Source organism: Lutjanus erythropterus, chromosome 6 (assembly GCF_056507025.1).
Source record: "Lutjanus erythropterus isolate fLutEry1 chromosome 6, fLutEry1.hap2, whole genome shotgun sequence".
Classification (NCBI taxonomy): Eukaryota; Metazoa; Chordata; class Actinopteri; order Lutjaniformes; family Lutjanidae; genus Lutjanus; species Lutjanus erythropterus.
This window is the reverse complement of record NC_139322.1, coordinates 18609997-18626346: the sequence shown is the minus strand read 5'-3', so window position 1 is coordinate 18626346 and position 16350 is coordinate 18609997. Positions and strand designations below refer to the sequence as shown.

Genomic DNA, 16350 nt, shown 5'->3' with positions numbered 1-16350 from the left:
CCCTACAGTCTGTCTTTTTTTAACAATGATATGAAGCACCCACAAAGATCAGTCACTGTTTTCCTTAAAATGTCCTTTTAAATGCTTTGAATGAATGTATTGTATTGTAAGGTGCTGTGCTGCTCTCTGGCCACCAGAACAACCATTAGACTTGAATACACTGTGAGTGTGCCAGGAATTATGATCGAAGGCCCAAAGACTTCCTGCACTCGCATTTCAGTTGTAAGGCCATTTCCCGCCCTGATTAAAATAGAAGCGAATAGGTTGCCAGAAAGAAACACAGCAGAGTCCTCATTCCCTGAATAGGCAGTAAGCTCTATTTTATTTTTGGTCAGTCATTTCATTATGTTGTTTTTAAATTGGTGTAGGAAGGAACTGGAATAACAGAAGGTCAGTTAGGCCCTTAAGGAGGACTGAAGTGCAGACCTGAGTTACATTGTCTGTTCCTAGAAACAGCTGGCCTCACCGTAGCTGTTTTTGTAGGCTGGTTCATGAACTTGCTTGTGTTTACTCTAAACAGACAGATATGTCAACATGTTAAGTCCCTTACAAGGTAGATAGCTCCATAGTAGTAATGGGGATATTTGTTTTTTTTTGTAAATCTCAGTACTTGCTTGCATATTTAGAATGTCCACAATAGGAGGAGCCTCGTGAATATCCTGCCATCTGACTTTTTCTCTGCCTTGACCTTAATTGGAAGTTGAAAGATGAGTAAAGATTCTGAGGTATGTCAGCTCTGTTTCTCACACACACACTTAGAGTAGCCCAGGAATAGCTGGAATAACTGCGGAGCTGTGCATATACAGTAAACTGCTGGCAAACGCCAATGTATAGTACATTTAGAGCTCAGGCCTCAGTGTTTGGTTCTTTTTCACTCCTTGATTTCCAACATGATCAGACAACAGGTTGTGTGAACCACTTCTTTTCTAGTAGAATTCGATCTTTATGCTGCTTTCCATACAACTCAGAAGTCAAAAATTTCCAGAAGTATAGTCTATCATGTAGTAAAAACTGTTCAGGGTATAAATTGATGTCAAGATATGTTGCCAATGTTATTGGGTAGCTGGTTTTATTTATGTATGCAAGGAGGCTCCACTACTGAGTGTTCACTTGTGTCAGCCATGTTTTTTGTTTACTTTTGGCATTGTGCACCTGGAATATTTTGAGGTCTGAAGTTGGAAATTTCAACTGGGAAATTATGACCTCCAACTTTAACTGGAATGCAGCAATAGACTTTAGACTCGATATAAAGACGTGTTTGATTGAATTTTTGAAAAACTTTTTGGTTCTGACTTGCAAAGCCCTCAGTGCCAGTTTCTCCCGATGCCAGCATATTGCTGCAATCACAGAAAAGTGTTGCTATAAGGGATAGTTAAACTTACAACAAGGAGTTTTTAACTGGTTATGAAACTCTCAATTTAATTCTGATGCTGCTGTATGACTTACATAAGCGAATGACACTATCAGCAAGAAGATTGACTGTTTCAGTATAGTTATTCTAAATGGCTGCCACCAGATTGACATGCAAAAAATACTGGGAGAAATGCTGATCCTGCTTTTGATTTAGAATTGAAATTGTGACACCCCTTATTAGACTCATGGGAGGTCTTTCTGTGTGTTATTTTCTCCACGTGTTTGCGTGGGTTTCCTCCAGGTTCCTCTGCCATCAAAAACATCTATGTTAAGTTAATTTCTCCTGACAGTGCCCCTGACCAAGGCACTGGCTTGGGTCGCTGCACAACGTCTCCCCACTGCTCCTAGGATTGGTCAGTTGCAGGGAACGCAATTTTCTATGTATGTTGTTCTCTGTATGACTATGTGTATGATAAATAATGTTGATTTACCTGTTTTACATATGTACTTATCAGAGGACAAATGAGACTAAATTAGCTAGCGTGCTATTTTATAACTGAAATCTTAATTCTATGGGAGTTAGTTTGAACTTTCCTCATATGGAAGTGGGCATGGTTTCAACAGTCTGGCAGTGTAGAGCTGAACCTGACTAGCTGAGTTTGAAATATAATGAAATTGCTACGGTACAGTAGATAAACACTTTTGATTTATGTAACATCTGACCTAATGCATAATTTATAATTTTTGTTCCACCAGTGGTAAGGTTCAACAGTAAGTGTAAAGGCTGTAGACCTTTAATATAGTTTAATAGTTGTGGTCTTGATGTGGACTGCCTTCTTAACCCAAACAGTCACTCTGACTTATTTTGATTATGCATATTCATAATCATTTCTCTAAGTGCAGTTTCACATTGATGGAGCCTGTTGACGGGAGAGTGAGTAGAGTCCAATCAAAGCTGCAACAGCAATGTAGTAATCATCATGGTGCAACTGTTGTTTATACATTCTTCATATCAGTAAGGATTCTTGGCCAATGTTTTCAGCTACACCATTCCCGTCAAGATAAACAGAAGGTCATTCCTTGCTATGTGGACCAGATTACAGGGATGTTGTTAACTTCATGCATAAATGACAATTATATCTGTAACATGCATTATTATGATGTTAGATACACAGAATGCATATGTAGCGGGTTGTCGATACAGATTTTCCTGTCATTCTTTTCCCTCTCAGACCTTGAGACAGGATTCCCATTGGCTTATTTGCTCTCTGCTCTCTACCTGCCAACAACAGAGACAGCAGCAGTTTTCAGAGAAATTGCTATTGATCCCCTGTTCACCATCACAGTCCATCTCTTCTGTTGCCAATGTTTGTCCTGAGTATCTTACGTGAGCCTCACGTTACTGGATACTGTATTATAGTGCATCCTTTTCTCACAGTCTCATTCTCTCTGTTCTGTCTCCCGTCTTCTTTCTCTGTCTTTCTCTCTGTATTTCTCTGCAGGGATGCTTTCTTGCTGGCCATCATTAACAGTGGAACCAGCTTCTTTGCAGGCTTTGTGGTATTCTCTGTGCTGGGCTTCATGGCTGCAGAGCAAGGCGTGGACATCAGTAAGGTAGCTGAGAGTGGTAAGAACACAGCCTCCCTGTGAATGGACTGCCTGAAACCCAGTGCAATGAGCTGAGTATTGACAGAAAGAGCTATATTCCCTAGATGCTCTGGTTCTAACTCTGTTTCTTAATGTGCAGGTCCAGGCCTGGCCTTTATAGCCTACCCCAAGGCTGTGACTCTGATGCCTCTGGCGCCACTCTGGGCTGCACTTTTCTTCTTTATGTTGCTCATACTGGGTCTGGACAGCCAGGTAATACTGATTAGTGACACACCAGAGTTTGTTTGTACATATACACTTCTAAACATATTGGAGAAAGAATTTAGATTAGAGGATCTCTATGCTAATGTAATGCAGTGTTGTCAAAAATATCGATTTAACATTACATATCGATACTGAATATTTGAAATCCTTTCAATACTAATTTTCTGCAGCATCAGTTAGAATTTGTTATGTTTGTATTTTAACAATTCTGATTCTTTATTCATTTTGGTTCTTAATGAGTCTCAATTCTGATTTCATTCTGATAATGTCAGCTAGATAACGGTAAGGACAGTGAGCTCTTTTCTGTTTCCTTAATATTTTGGGGTCTACTGAGGCTACTTTAATGTAACGATAGAGGAGTATCCTGTCGTTGTAAAGCACTTTTTAGCATAGCATTTGCTAAATTGAGGTGATTGTTACAAGACAACAACACAATTTGTACCAGCTTGGTTAAAGGAGAGCAATGTTAGACTCATGATTTAATGCATTAGGAGGCAGAAAGACACGCATGCAATTAACTTGCGCGTATGTGGTCGCAGACAGATGGCCAGGTTGATACGTGGTAGGTGTTAGATACTTGAAAGTGTGCAGTACATATGTCCACATATAAATACATATAAATATATATATATGTATATATACACCAAACTTTACTGTCCAAAATGACATCAGGGCGCTTAAACAATGAACTTTCAATGTTATTTTTCATAATTATAAATAACTATACATTTTTTAAAATCACAAATAAACCTACATTAAACTTAAAAAAAAAGTAATATACATAAGATGGTGCCTTGGTGTATATTGGACTACAAATATGCAGATACCAATATAAACTTGTATAGCTGTGACAGGCCAATATCTGGCGATAATATCAGCCAACCGATATATCGGTCTGGCTCTAGTCAGAACTTAGCTGCTGTTGTACTGAACACACAGTACTGTCACATGATAATTTGTTTAAATGCTAAGATTAGTTAATTAGATAAGTATGTTATTTTTAACAAATATTTATATTTTTTGGTGTATTGTATTTATTGTAAGTTAGAAATTCCAGTATTGTGCCAACTCTAACTAATTTAATTATATTATATTATATATATTATTTCTATATTTTCTGTCTTCTTGATTCTGTTGCACTCTATGTGGAATAGAGAACCAATCTTCATTTCTTCAGCCCTGTCTCCTTCACCTCGTCTAACAGTAGTGCGACACACACAGTCGAGATGCATCACGTCCATTTCTTAGCAGCCTGTTTTGTTGTGTGTCTGTTTGAGCCAGTGCCTACATCCATTGTTTCACAGCCCAGGGATTTGTCAATGAGCTTCTGTCTGATTCACACAGAGAGCGTCTGTCTATTCTCCAATCCATTCATTTACTCTCACTTTCCATTCTCTCCCTCATTTCTTCTCCGTCCATCGCTCTCGTTTTCCTGCCATAGCCACATTGGCCATGCATATGCTGCCATTTTTAGTAAATGATGTAAAAATAGCTGCACACAGCTGTTATCCTCCCAACTCATTCTGGAGGTTGAAATATGTTTCTGCAAAGATACACATAAACATTCTTGCACAGGGAAACTGTGGAGGGGTGAGCTGACATGCTCACCAGACATATCTGCAGTACAGTGTATCTGACATGTGCTGATTGGTTGAGAGGGAAGGTTATTGAGTAGTAGTGGGGTCAAAATGGCGCTCGACCCTGAACAAAATAAAGAATGAAACCATTTAATTCTACTTAGAATTCTTACAAATTTGTTCATTTTACATATTTTTTCAGGGTTGAACACATTAAGGTTACATGCACATATAATAGTAGATGCAAATGCAGATGTTTGTTCATAACACCCACACATGTTGTCAGAAGCATGTGTCAGTTTTAACTCCCCACAGCACCCCCCCCCCCCCCTCTCATGGTCTCTGCTATCTCTTCACTCTCTTTTTCAGTTCGTAGGGGTCGAGGGTTTGATAACAGGAATCATGGACATGCTACCCCCTAAATCCGCCCTGGGTTCCCTGCGGCGAGAGGTGGTTGCTGCCATCTGCTGCGTCATCTGCTTCCTCATCGACATGTCAATGGTCACAGAGGTACAGTGAGGATTTCCTAGAGTTTTGTACTTTTAAAGGTAGAATATGCAGGATTTGTCAGCTGCTGTTAGTAAATGCACCAGTCAAGCTGGCCACCCCTTCTCAGCAGAACAGATGAGAGAGAAGGAGAGAGACAGCAGCAGTGGTCAAGCAAGGTTGAAAGTGAATTGACCTCTTCCTCTCCTGTTTCTCATGCTTAGATATGGTAAATGGGATTGCATATTTATAGTGCTTTCCTAGTCCAACGACTATTCAGAGTGCTTTTTATAACCACCAGTTACATTCATCTATTCGCTCATAAAATCATACACCGGTAGAACAGCCATCAGGGGCAATTTGGGGTTCAGTATCTTGCCCAGGGACACATGCAGTCTGGAGGAGCAGGGGTTTAAACTACCAGTCTTCCCATTAGTTTAGCTAGCTAGTTTGCTAGCTAGTCTACATAAATCCTTAGCTAATTAGCTGGTTGGTATTGTGCTTTTACAGTAAGATCTTCTAATCTTTGTCACGATTTGCTTTGCTTTTCAACATAGACAAGTCTAGCATATAGCATATCTAAGTACAGAGAACAGGAAAGAAAAGAGTTGACCAAGGCTCTGCTGGGTACCAGGCTTGCTCAACTGTTATTGGAGCACAGACCAAAAAGGGGCAGGACTTAGGAAGTGTCAGTTAAGAAAGGCACAGGTATTAATGAAAACAAGGGAGTGAATCAGAAAATTTAAATGTTAAAGCACAAATAAACAAGCCCACACCTCCTCACAACCCTGGATTTTGTGTAAATACAGCCAAAACAAACCTTCATCCTGTCTGTGTCCTCAGACTTCTGTGCCTGTGTGTGTGTGTGTGTGTGTGTGTGTGTGTGTGTGTGTGTGTGTGTGTGTGTGTGTGTGTGTGTGTGTGTGTGTGTGTGTGTGTGTGTGTGTGTATGGGTGTGCAGCTCAACCATAAATAGGAAACATGAAATTTTCATCACAATTTTAGTGACCAGAATTATCACAATTATCTGTATTATTATGGTATTTTTAAAATGTGCTGGAAATATACAGGAAATACTGATGCACACACACAGAAATCATTTCACCAACTTTTTTATAATAAACATATATATATATATATATATATATATATATATATATAAAAAATTTGCAGCACTATGTACTTTCTGTATAAATGAACATTCAGATAACAGCAGAAATGCATTTCAGTAGGCCTATGTGCAGTGACCTCATGCACAATTTACAAGACAAATTAGTCTGACGATGACAGTGATAGTGTCTGCAATGAACCCCACAGTAACTGACAGGAGTTTTATGAGTTTATTTCTCCAGGTGAAACACTTTAACAACCAATTCACCGAATGTGGATGAAGTGGGTGGTCATCACAAAGATGACTCGCAACAACTTATTTCTCCATATTCTGCAGACAGGATGACCATTTTCAATCAAGTTTTCCCTCAACACATTTATAAAAACCAAAATATGATCATACTTAAGACTATGTTCTCCTTGACATAGCACTGCCTTCTGCTATGTTTTTATAGCCTGACCTGTGTCTGAGAGACTGTGGCTGACTGATGCTGCTACATAGTATTTACTATGAGTTAAGTGCACTAATCAAACACTGTGTTAATGATAAGTAGACTTTGAAACAATAATATTAACCTTTAACAGATAGAACCCAAAACATATCAGTACAGGTGCACCTCAGGGCTGTGTAAGCTCACCGGTCCTGTTCACCCTTTACACAAACGACTGCACCAATAGTCTCCCGGGCAGCTTGTTTTTTAACTTCTCTGACGACACTGCCATCCTCAGCCCGCTTCACCAGAACTCAGACCCATCACTGTACTTCACGGAGGTTAACATATTTGTCCATCGGTGTGATGAGAACTATCTCATCATTAACACTTACAAAAACTGAGGAGATGGTGTTGGACCCTCGGTCAGTGGGGGATCATACTCCACTGTCCACACACAGAAAGGAGATCAAACAGGTCACATCTTATAGGTATCTGGGCATCCACCTGGATAACCTTTTTAGCTGGAGTGATCATGTAGATTTCTGTATGTTCTCGTCTACAGCAAAGGCTGTATTTTTTTTACGTAGGCTGAGGGTGTTTGGTGTCAGCCAGAACATCATGTTTTTATTTTATCAGGGAGTGATGGAGAGTGTCACCAGGTACGGGATGACGGCATGTTTCGGCAATCTCTCCGCACAGTCCAAATCTAAGTTACAGATTGCAAAACTGCAAAACTCTCTCTTCAAGTCCATCTATGAGCAGTCTGTACTCAGGCACACATCCTTCACACAGAATATGAGCTCTTGCCTTCTGGCAGAAGGTACAGAATCCCAAAATGCAAATTGAACCATTTTAAACTCTCTTTTGTACCCACCTCCATCAAAATTTTAAATAATTTTAAATAGTTCTTGAGCTGTGTATGCTGAGTAAAGTGCAATAATTTGGTGTTCTGGTTGTCTTTTTTTTTATCCTAGCTGGGTTAATTTTATTTATTTTATTTTAATTAATTATAATCTTTTATTGGATGTGTCATGAGTGTATGTATGTTTCCGTCTCTAGCTGTCACATGTATATTTATTGTCTGCATGGGCAGCTACTTATACGCACTGTGAATCCATGACAAATTTCCCCTAGGGGACAATAAAGTATATTCTATTCTATTCACTTACTGCCCAAAGGCTGATGGCCAGAAACATCCCAAGCATAGCAAAATAATATGAAAATGAGAAAATACAGGCAGTGGGCAGATATACACGCCACAACACACTTCTCGTGGGTCATAAGTGATGATAGGAAGGGATTATGTTCATATGAGTCTGTACGTAATTTTTTAGGAAAATCCTGTGTTAGGTTCAGAGTTTGGCCAGGACCCCAGACGCAGAGAGCGAGATAAAAGCAGTTTTCAAAGAGTTTATTGTTTCACAAAAGAGCAAAAAACAACGGAAGGCGAGGGCAGGTGCTGGACGCGGTCAGCTGGCTGGCGCAGCGGGGTCGACAGGAGGGGAACCGTGCTGGCGTAGGTTCAGGAGCACGAGTGCTGCACCCACGGTCGGAAGAGGAACTGAAGGCTGCACAAAAACACTGTTGATTAGAATCACGAAGGAAAAAACACCAAAGATCCACTAGAAAGCTTGCTGCGCTACATTACCGACAACGACTGAATAGTCCGGCACAGGAGTGGAGACTAGGCCAAGCTCATATACCCGGGGAAGTGCACTGATGAGAGCCAGGTGCGTCTCATTATGCTGAGCCAGCCAATGACCGCCGCCGCTGCCACACACACTGCCCTGGAAGGAAAGGGGAGGGGGGAAAAAGGGAAACAAGGAAACCCGAAACACCAAAAACACCAAAACAAATCCAAAAAACTCAACAACCATGACATTACCCCCCCCTCAACGGACGCCACCCGGCGGCCTGCCAGGCTTGCCAGGAAAGTCCCTGTAAAAGTCATTAATAAGGTCCGGATCCAGAATAAAAGAACGGGACACCCATGACCGTTCTTCTGGACCATACCCCTCCCAGTCCACCAAAAACTGGTATCCCCGGCCCCGTCTGCGGACGTCCAGCAACCGCCGGACAGTGTAGGCCGGGTGGTCATCAATGAGCCGGGGGGGCGGAGGGGGTTCGGCCGGAGGGCACAGAGCACTGGTGGACACAGGCTTCAACAGGGAAACGTGAAAGGCCGGGTGAACATTAAGGGCTGCGGGCAATTTGAGTCTCATCACACAGGGATTGATTACCTTTTCTATTTCAAAAGGGCCGATGTACCTGGGGGCTAGCTTCCTGCTCTCCGTCTGCAGAGGGAGGTCGCGTGAGGAAAGCCACACCTTTTGACCCGGCTGATAGTGGGGGGCAGGAGCGCGACGTCTGTCCGCCAATCGTTGATTGCGAGCCGCAGTCCGCGTGAGAGCCGCCCTTGCCTCCCGCCAGACCCGCCGTGCCCGCCGGAGGTGCTCCTGGACGGACGGAACTGCCACTTCGGTCTCCTGGATGGGGAAGAGGGGAGGTTGGAAACCCACAGAGGCCATAAAGGGGGACATACCTGTGGCTGAGCTGACCAGAGAGTTGTGGGCGTATTCCACCCAGGGAAGATGGGTGGACCAGGAGGCGGGATGTCTAGCGGTGACGCACCGGAGAGCTGACTCGAGGTCCTGGTTGGCCCGCTCCGTCTGGCCGTTGGTTTGGGGGTGGTATCCAGACGAGAGGCTGGCTGAAGCTCCCAGAGCCTGGCAGAAGGCCCTCCAGACCTGGGAGGAGAACTGGGGACCCCGGTCCGAAACTATGTCCTGAGGTATACCATGAAGTCTGAACACATGTTGGACGAGGAGGTTGGCCGTCTCTAGGGCTGAGGGGAGTTTGGGCAGAGGAACAAAATGCACAGCTTTGGAAAAACGATCAATAATGGTAAGGATTACTGTGTTACCCTCTGACGGTGGGAGTCCAGTGACGAAGTCCACTGCAACATGAGACCAAGGGCGATGGGGGATGGGCAGTGGACGTAGGAGGCCAGCAGGAGTCTGGTGGGAGGATTTGTTGCGGGCACAGACGGAGCAGGCGGAAACATACTCCTTGGTGTCAGACGTTATGGAGGGCCACCAGAAACTGCGTCGGAGCAAGGAGAGGGTGCGATGAAACCCAGGATGACAGGCGACTTTGGAAGCATGTCCCCACTGGAGCACAGGAGTTCTGGCGGCGGGTGGAACAAACATCCGGTTGGGAGGGCAGCTCTCGGGAATGGGTTGATCTTGTTGAGCCTCCTGCACGACTTGCTCAATCTCCCACCTGGCCGCCCCCACCACGCAGGAGGAAGGGAGGATGGTCTCCACAGGTGTGTCTTCCACCGGTGGAGTAAACTGTCTGGATAAGGCGTCGGGCTTAACATTCCTGGAACCAGGGCGGTAGGTGAGGGAGAACCGGAACCGACCCAAGAACAGGGCCCACCGAGCCTGCCGGGAGTTTAGTCGACGTGCAGACCGTAGATAGGAGAGGTTCTTGTGGTCAGTCCATACCGTAAAAGGGTGCGTGGAACCTTCCAACCAATGCCTCCACTCCTGGAGAGCCAAGACCACAGCAAGGAGCTCCCTGTTGCCCACGTCGTAATTTTTCTCTGCTGGGGTGAGCCGACGAGAGAAGAAGGCACAGGGGTGCATTTTGTGGTCAACAGGGGAGCGTTGAGAGAGGACAGCCCCTACCCCAGAGTCAGAGGCGTCGACTTCGACCACGAACGGTAATGCAGGATCTGGATGGGAAAGCACAGGTGCAGAGGTAAACAGGCACTTTAATCGGTCGAAGGCAGCATCGGCTGCCTGCGACCACACAAAGGGGAGCTTGGAGGAGGTCAATTGAGTGAGTGGGGCCGCTACTTGGCTGTAATTGCGAATGAACCTCCTGTAAAAATTTGCAAACCCCAAAAACCTCTGGAGGTGTTTTCTGGTGGCGGGGACAGGCCACTCGGCCACCGCTTGAACTTTGGCCGGATCCGCCTTCAGCTGTCCCCTTTCCACCACGAACCCCAAAAAACTGACAGATGTGACATGGAATTCACATTTCTCTGCTTTCACAAAGAGTCTATTCTCTAATAGTCTTCTTAAAACCAGCTTTACATGCTGGACATGTTCATCAAGGTCTCTGGAAAAAATCAAGATGTCGTCTAAATAAACAAACACGAACCTATTAAGCATGTCCCTTAAAACGTCATTGATCAAAGCCTGGAAAACAGCTGGTGCATTGGTCAGACCAAAGGGCATAACCAGGTACTCGAAATGTCCCAGGGGGGTGTTGAACGCCGTTTTCCACTCATCTCCTTCCTTAATCCTGATGAGGTGGTAGGCGTTACGGAGATCTAGCTTGGAGAAAATGGTTGCTTGGTGCAAGGGGCCAAAAGCGGAATCAATCAGAGGGAGTGGGTACTTATTTTTCACTGTAATGTCATTTATCCCCCTGAAGTCTATACAAGGGCGCAGGGTTTTGTCTTTCTTTTCAACAAAGAAAAAACCCGCTCCCACTGGGGAAGAGGAAGGGCGGATTAACCCCGCAGCTAACGAGTCTGTGATGTACTGCTCCATGGACTCTTTCAGGCTTGGACAAATTGTACAGTTTTTGAGATGGAAATGGGGCTCCAGGGAGCAGTTCAATGGCACAGTCATAGGGACGGTGTGGGGGAAGAGAAAGCGCTTTGTCCTTGCTAAAAACCTCCTGAAGATCATGGTACATGGGGGGAATGGAGGACAAGTCAATAGGTTCGGTAGGCACAGGTGGCGAGGAGGCACTGGAGGGAATGGCAGAGTGAAGACAATGGGAATGACAGAACGTACTCCAATTGGTAATGGCCGAGGCGGACCAGTCAATATGGGGGTTGTGCAACTTTAACCAGGGGAGCCCCAGAACCAGAGGTGAAGTGGGAGAGGGAATGACTAACAGCGAAATTACTTCCTGATGATTACCAGAGAGCAGCAGGGTCACAGGGGCAGTACGGTGGGTGACACTAGCCAGTAATTGTCCACTCAGGGTGAGAACGTTCCTAGGCTCAGGGAGAGGCTCAATAGGAAGGTTCGCTTGACTACACAGTTCAGAGTCAATAAAATTGTCATCAGCTCCACAAAACACCAAAGATCCACTAGAAAGCTTGCTGCGCTACATTACCGACAACGACTGAATAGTCCGGCACAGGAGTGGAGACTAGGCCAAGCTCATATACCCGGGGAAGTGCACTGATGAGAGCCAGGTGCGTCTCATTATGCTGAGCCAGCCAATGACCGCCGCCGCTGCCACACACACTGCCCTGGAAGGAAAGGGGAGGGGGGAAAAAGGGAAACAAGGAAACCCGAAACACCAAAAACACCAAAACAAATCCAAAAAACTCAACAACCATGACATCCTGCCTATTATTCCTTTAATGTTTCTCAGTGTGATTGCAGGTCCTTTAAGTTTTGAAATGTCTTAAATTCTAATGACTAATAAAAGGCCTTCAAAGTATTAAATAGTCTTAAATTATGTTTTGAAAGGTCTTAATTATTAATGTATTCACTGCTGTAATGGTGGTTAAAAATGATCTAAAATTACTTCAAAGTGCAAGAATTGAGTTTGAATGCCTCTGTTGTCCTGCTACATTCTTTTGCCATTAAACGTATTTGGATAAATGCACTTTAGCTTAACCAGTTATTGCAATTTTGCTTTATCTATAATTTTAGTTTTACTGCAAAATTGGCCTTGCATTTAATTAAATGGTGGCATTAAAAAGACTTACATTTAACTTGATAATATATATTTAACTTCTTGATATATCAAGACACATTTTTAATACATGCATTGTGCATAATGTTTAACTGGGAACAAGAAGCCATTGCAGGATTGAAGTGGGATGAAAGCCTAAACAGTGGAGACAAGGCTGGAAATAGGTCAGACATAAAGTATTAACGGGGTGGTCTTGATGCTGACTGCTCTCTCTGTTTCTGTCAGGGAGGGATGTATGTCTTCCAGCTGTTTGACTACTACTCTGCCAGTGGCATCACTCTGCTGTGGCAGGCCTTCTGGGAGTGTGTGGTGATTGCATGGGTCTATGGTGAGACAATACCAAACAATTACAAATACACACAACACAAGCGGCACAATTCAATGCATTATTACAGCCTCCTTTTGCCATTTCTTTCAGGCGCAGACCGATTCATGGACGACGTGGCTCGTATGATCGGTTATCAGCCCCTGCCCTACATGAAGTGGTGCTGGTCCTACATCACGCCTTTTGTCTGTGTGGTGAGTGCTGCTCTGCAGGTTTTTCCTACAAGTTTTACCTGCCAGTTGCAAACAGCTGACATTTTCTTGTGCATATCAGGGAGTGTTCCTGTTCCACGTGGTGAACTACAAGCCCCTGACCTACAACACAGTGTACACTTACCCCCTGTGGGGTGAAGCGCTTGGCTGGGCATTAGCCCTGTCCTCCATGCTCTGTATCCCTCTCACCGTTCTCTACAAGCTACTGCGCTGCAAAGGATCTTTGCGGGAGGTCAGTATGGCACATTCTCTTGTGCATGTTTCTGCTAATCAATACAAATGCATCTCCTTGGATACTGCCCTCCCTCTCATGCCCATTATTTGGTTTGCTGATTTCTTCGTCACTCATTAGCGAAGGTTCAGGGTTCCTATGCAGTAATGAACTTGATTTTAGTCATTTGCATGTCTGGATAAGTAAAGAAAAATCGCATTGTGAAAAGAATGGCTTTCAGTTTAGTTTAGTTTAGTTTAGTCGATAAAGGATCAAATACAATCATAAAAAGAAGTACTGGCATATACAACATTTTTTAGAGGTAACATGATAAAGTTCAGGACTTATTTCCACATGGTCCCTGAAGAATATACACACACACATATATATAAATGAAAAATGTTTAGGAACCCGGAGGGCTCATTAGAGAAGGCTGAAGCGTCTATTTCATTGACACAGAGATGGAAAACATGATAGATTCCCAAAGGTGAAGCCAAAACATCCTGATTGGCTGCAGTATAGGTTGTATAACCTCCATCTTAGCAGACAGGACATGGGCCAAACTAAAACAACAAAGTACACATCAAATACGTTTTTCCCAAAGATGGTTTCCATCATTTTAGGTAGTTCTTATCACACTTCGTTCAAATGTTTATTTTTTCTGATCAGTTTGGTTTTAATTATTTATTTGAGACTATAAAAAGGGGGGTTCACATGACAGTTGATCCGTGCTCGTGATTGAGTTGGCCGGCGATACTGTGGCTCTAGTCCTGATCATGACTGTGTGGACTCTGGCTCCAGAGGATGTGGCCAGTGTAAGATGCCAGTGCTTGTATCCAGGATATTTTGGCTTCATTTTTGTACAGTGGGAGGAAGTGGAGGAAGCTGCATCCATGTGATCTGTCCAATAAACACCTCATCATCATCTCTGTGCCCTTTTCTTTGTCTGTGTAGCGATGGCAGCACCTAACCACCCCAGTCTGGGGCAGACATCACCTGGAGTACCTGGCCCCAGAGAGCGAGGCCAAGCTGCTGCCCCCTGCAGGAACCAAGAGCACGCTGCTCTTTGAAAGTGTCATCTGACGAACTGAGCCCCAACAGAACACAGAGCCAAGGTCGCCCTCCACATCAGCAGACACACACACACACACGAAGTACACAAAACACATGCACACCACACAGGCCTGGTAAGAGCAAAGCGCAGATTGGTTACACACACACACACCTCATAGTTTTAAAGCCCTGGACAAATGGACCAAAGATTAGTCGGGAGAAGAACTGAAACACACCCATGCAGTCATCACATGCTGATACGCCCTCTGCTCTGCTTTCTGACTCTACCTCGCTGACTCTCCCCTCTCTCTGCTCCCCTCCCCGCCTTTGTGCTGTCCCGTCCCGTCTCGTTCTGTGAGTGTGATGTGTCCAGTGTAGTCGTGATATCTTCCCTTTCTGTGCCTCTTGTCTGTCGGGGTTTCAACACCCTCATCCATCCCAACACGTCACGCCATGGATGAGAACAGCCCACCTGGGTACTTTGCTCCTGTGTCATGACCCCACCCCTTTTTGGGTGAAAACAGCAACTCTTATTTGACCGGGAGCAAAGACAAATTCTGAGGTTTTTGCCAGTCTAAATACATAAAATAAGAAAAATGTAATGCTTTTTTTTTTAGCTATTAGGTGCCCAAATCAAGTGGCCTGTCAGGTGAACACTTAATGAAATGATATGTATTTCAGACATCTGGTACTTTTTATATTGTTAAGATACTTTATTTTGCTTTTTTGTAAGTCTGTCTTTACTATAAACTAATTACATCTGTGGCAAAGGAGAGCCAATGTCTTTATTTTGATAGCAGTTTGTTCTTAACATGGCGACCGTTTACTACGAGCGGAGAAACATAGAAAACTCATTGGTTTTCACACCACTTCCTATGTTACTTTATGCTGTTTACAAGGTCCATTATTTATTGGTAGGTCAGCTCTATTAATGTGAATTATTAAAGTTAAAATACCTGCTGCTCCCGGCAATTTAAACCAAACTCCATTCAAAAAAATGGTGTTTTATGATAGGGCCAGATTTAATTTAATTACACAATCACTAAGACTCTTCTCTGATCTACAGACACCCAATAACACCATTAAATAAATTTTGGTGAAGTGTTTGACACAGACATGCATACTGACTGGTTGCTTTTACAGTCCTTGTTTTACCCAAAAGGAGGGTGTGGTCGTTGTCAAGACGTGACATATGTCTGCTCTCATCCATTTTGTGCTAAATAAGCAGAAACATAAAAGATTTTATTGAAACTTTCTAAATGAAAGACCTCATGTCTGCTGCTGATATGCCATGGTCTGAATGTGTGTGTAGATGCACCTGTGTATCTGTACATGTGTGTGTGGGCGTGTGCATGTAAGTGTGTGTTGGACCGTGGCAGCGGTGTCTTCATTTACATGTGACATTGAGTTTTGGCCATTGTGTTCTGTATTCTCTTAATCAACTGTACAAAAATAACTTCCATTTGTAAAAAAAAAAAAAAAAAAAATCAAATAATCAAAAAGAGACAATGCATCACCACTTCCAGCTGTGTGTTATGAACTAACTTAAGTATCCAGTGTATTGTAGGGTCTGTGAATCAGTGTTAACAATATTTGGAGGGGATGATGATCAGTATTTCCATCTGAAGAGAAGGAGAAAAACTTCAGACTGAATTGTGCAAAGAGCAGGAGACTGGTAATGTGGGGGAGGAGAAAGAGACTTGATGTCGTGTCAGGAAAGAAGCAATAAAAGACCAGATAACGATGGACGCAGTGCGTTTTTATGACTCTTTATTTACATGGTCTCGGTCATACTTCATTCATAACACATACAGGTATATGTACAAAAAGTATTATGGTTCAGTCACATTAAAATGTTACACCTTTATGTCTGTACAATATAAAAAAAACTCATTATGTCAGAAATTTCACAGACAACTGGAAGTGTAATCAGTCAGAACAGACAAAAGTGAGTGATAAACACTTCCAAGGAAATATGTGTGTG

At 43.5% G+C, this 16350-nt stretch overlaps 1 protein-coding gene across 1 annotated transcript in view; it reads left to right on the top strand.

The window, feature by feature from the left end:
• The window catches only part of LOC146325141 (sodium- and chloride-dependent creatine transporter 1), a 29961-nt gene extending 13847 nt beyond the window's left edge, over positions 1-16114 (top strand). The window contains exons 8-14 of the mRNA XM_084720979.1: positions 2856-2980; positions 3101-3213; positions 5172-5312; positions 12791-12893; positions 12984-13084; positions 13164-13334; positions 14268-16114. Coding sequence (XP_084577105.1) covers positions 2856-2980; positions 3101-3213; positions 5172-5312; positions 12791-12893; positions 12984-13084; positions 13164-13334; positions 14268-14396 — 883 coding nt within the window. The 3' untranslated portion in view covers positions 14397-16114. The remainder of the gene's footprint in view (positions 1-2855; positions 2981-3100; positions 3214-5171; positions 5313-12790; positions 12894-12983; positions 13085-13163; positions 13335-14267) is intronic.
• Positions 16115-16350: the final 236 nt, after the last annotated feature.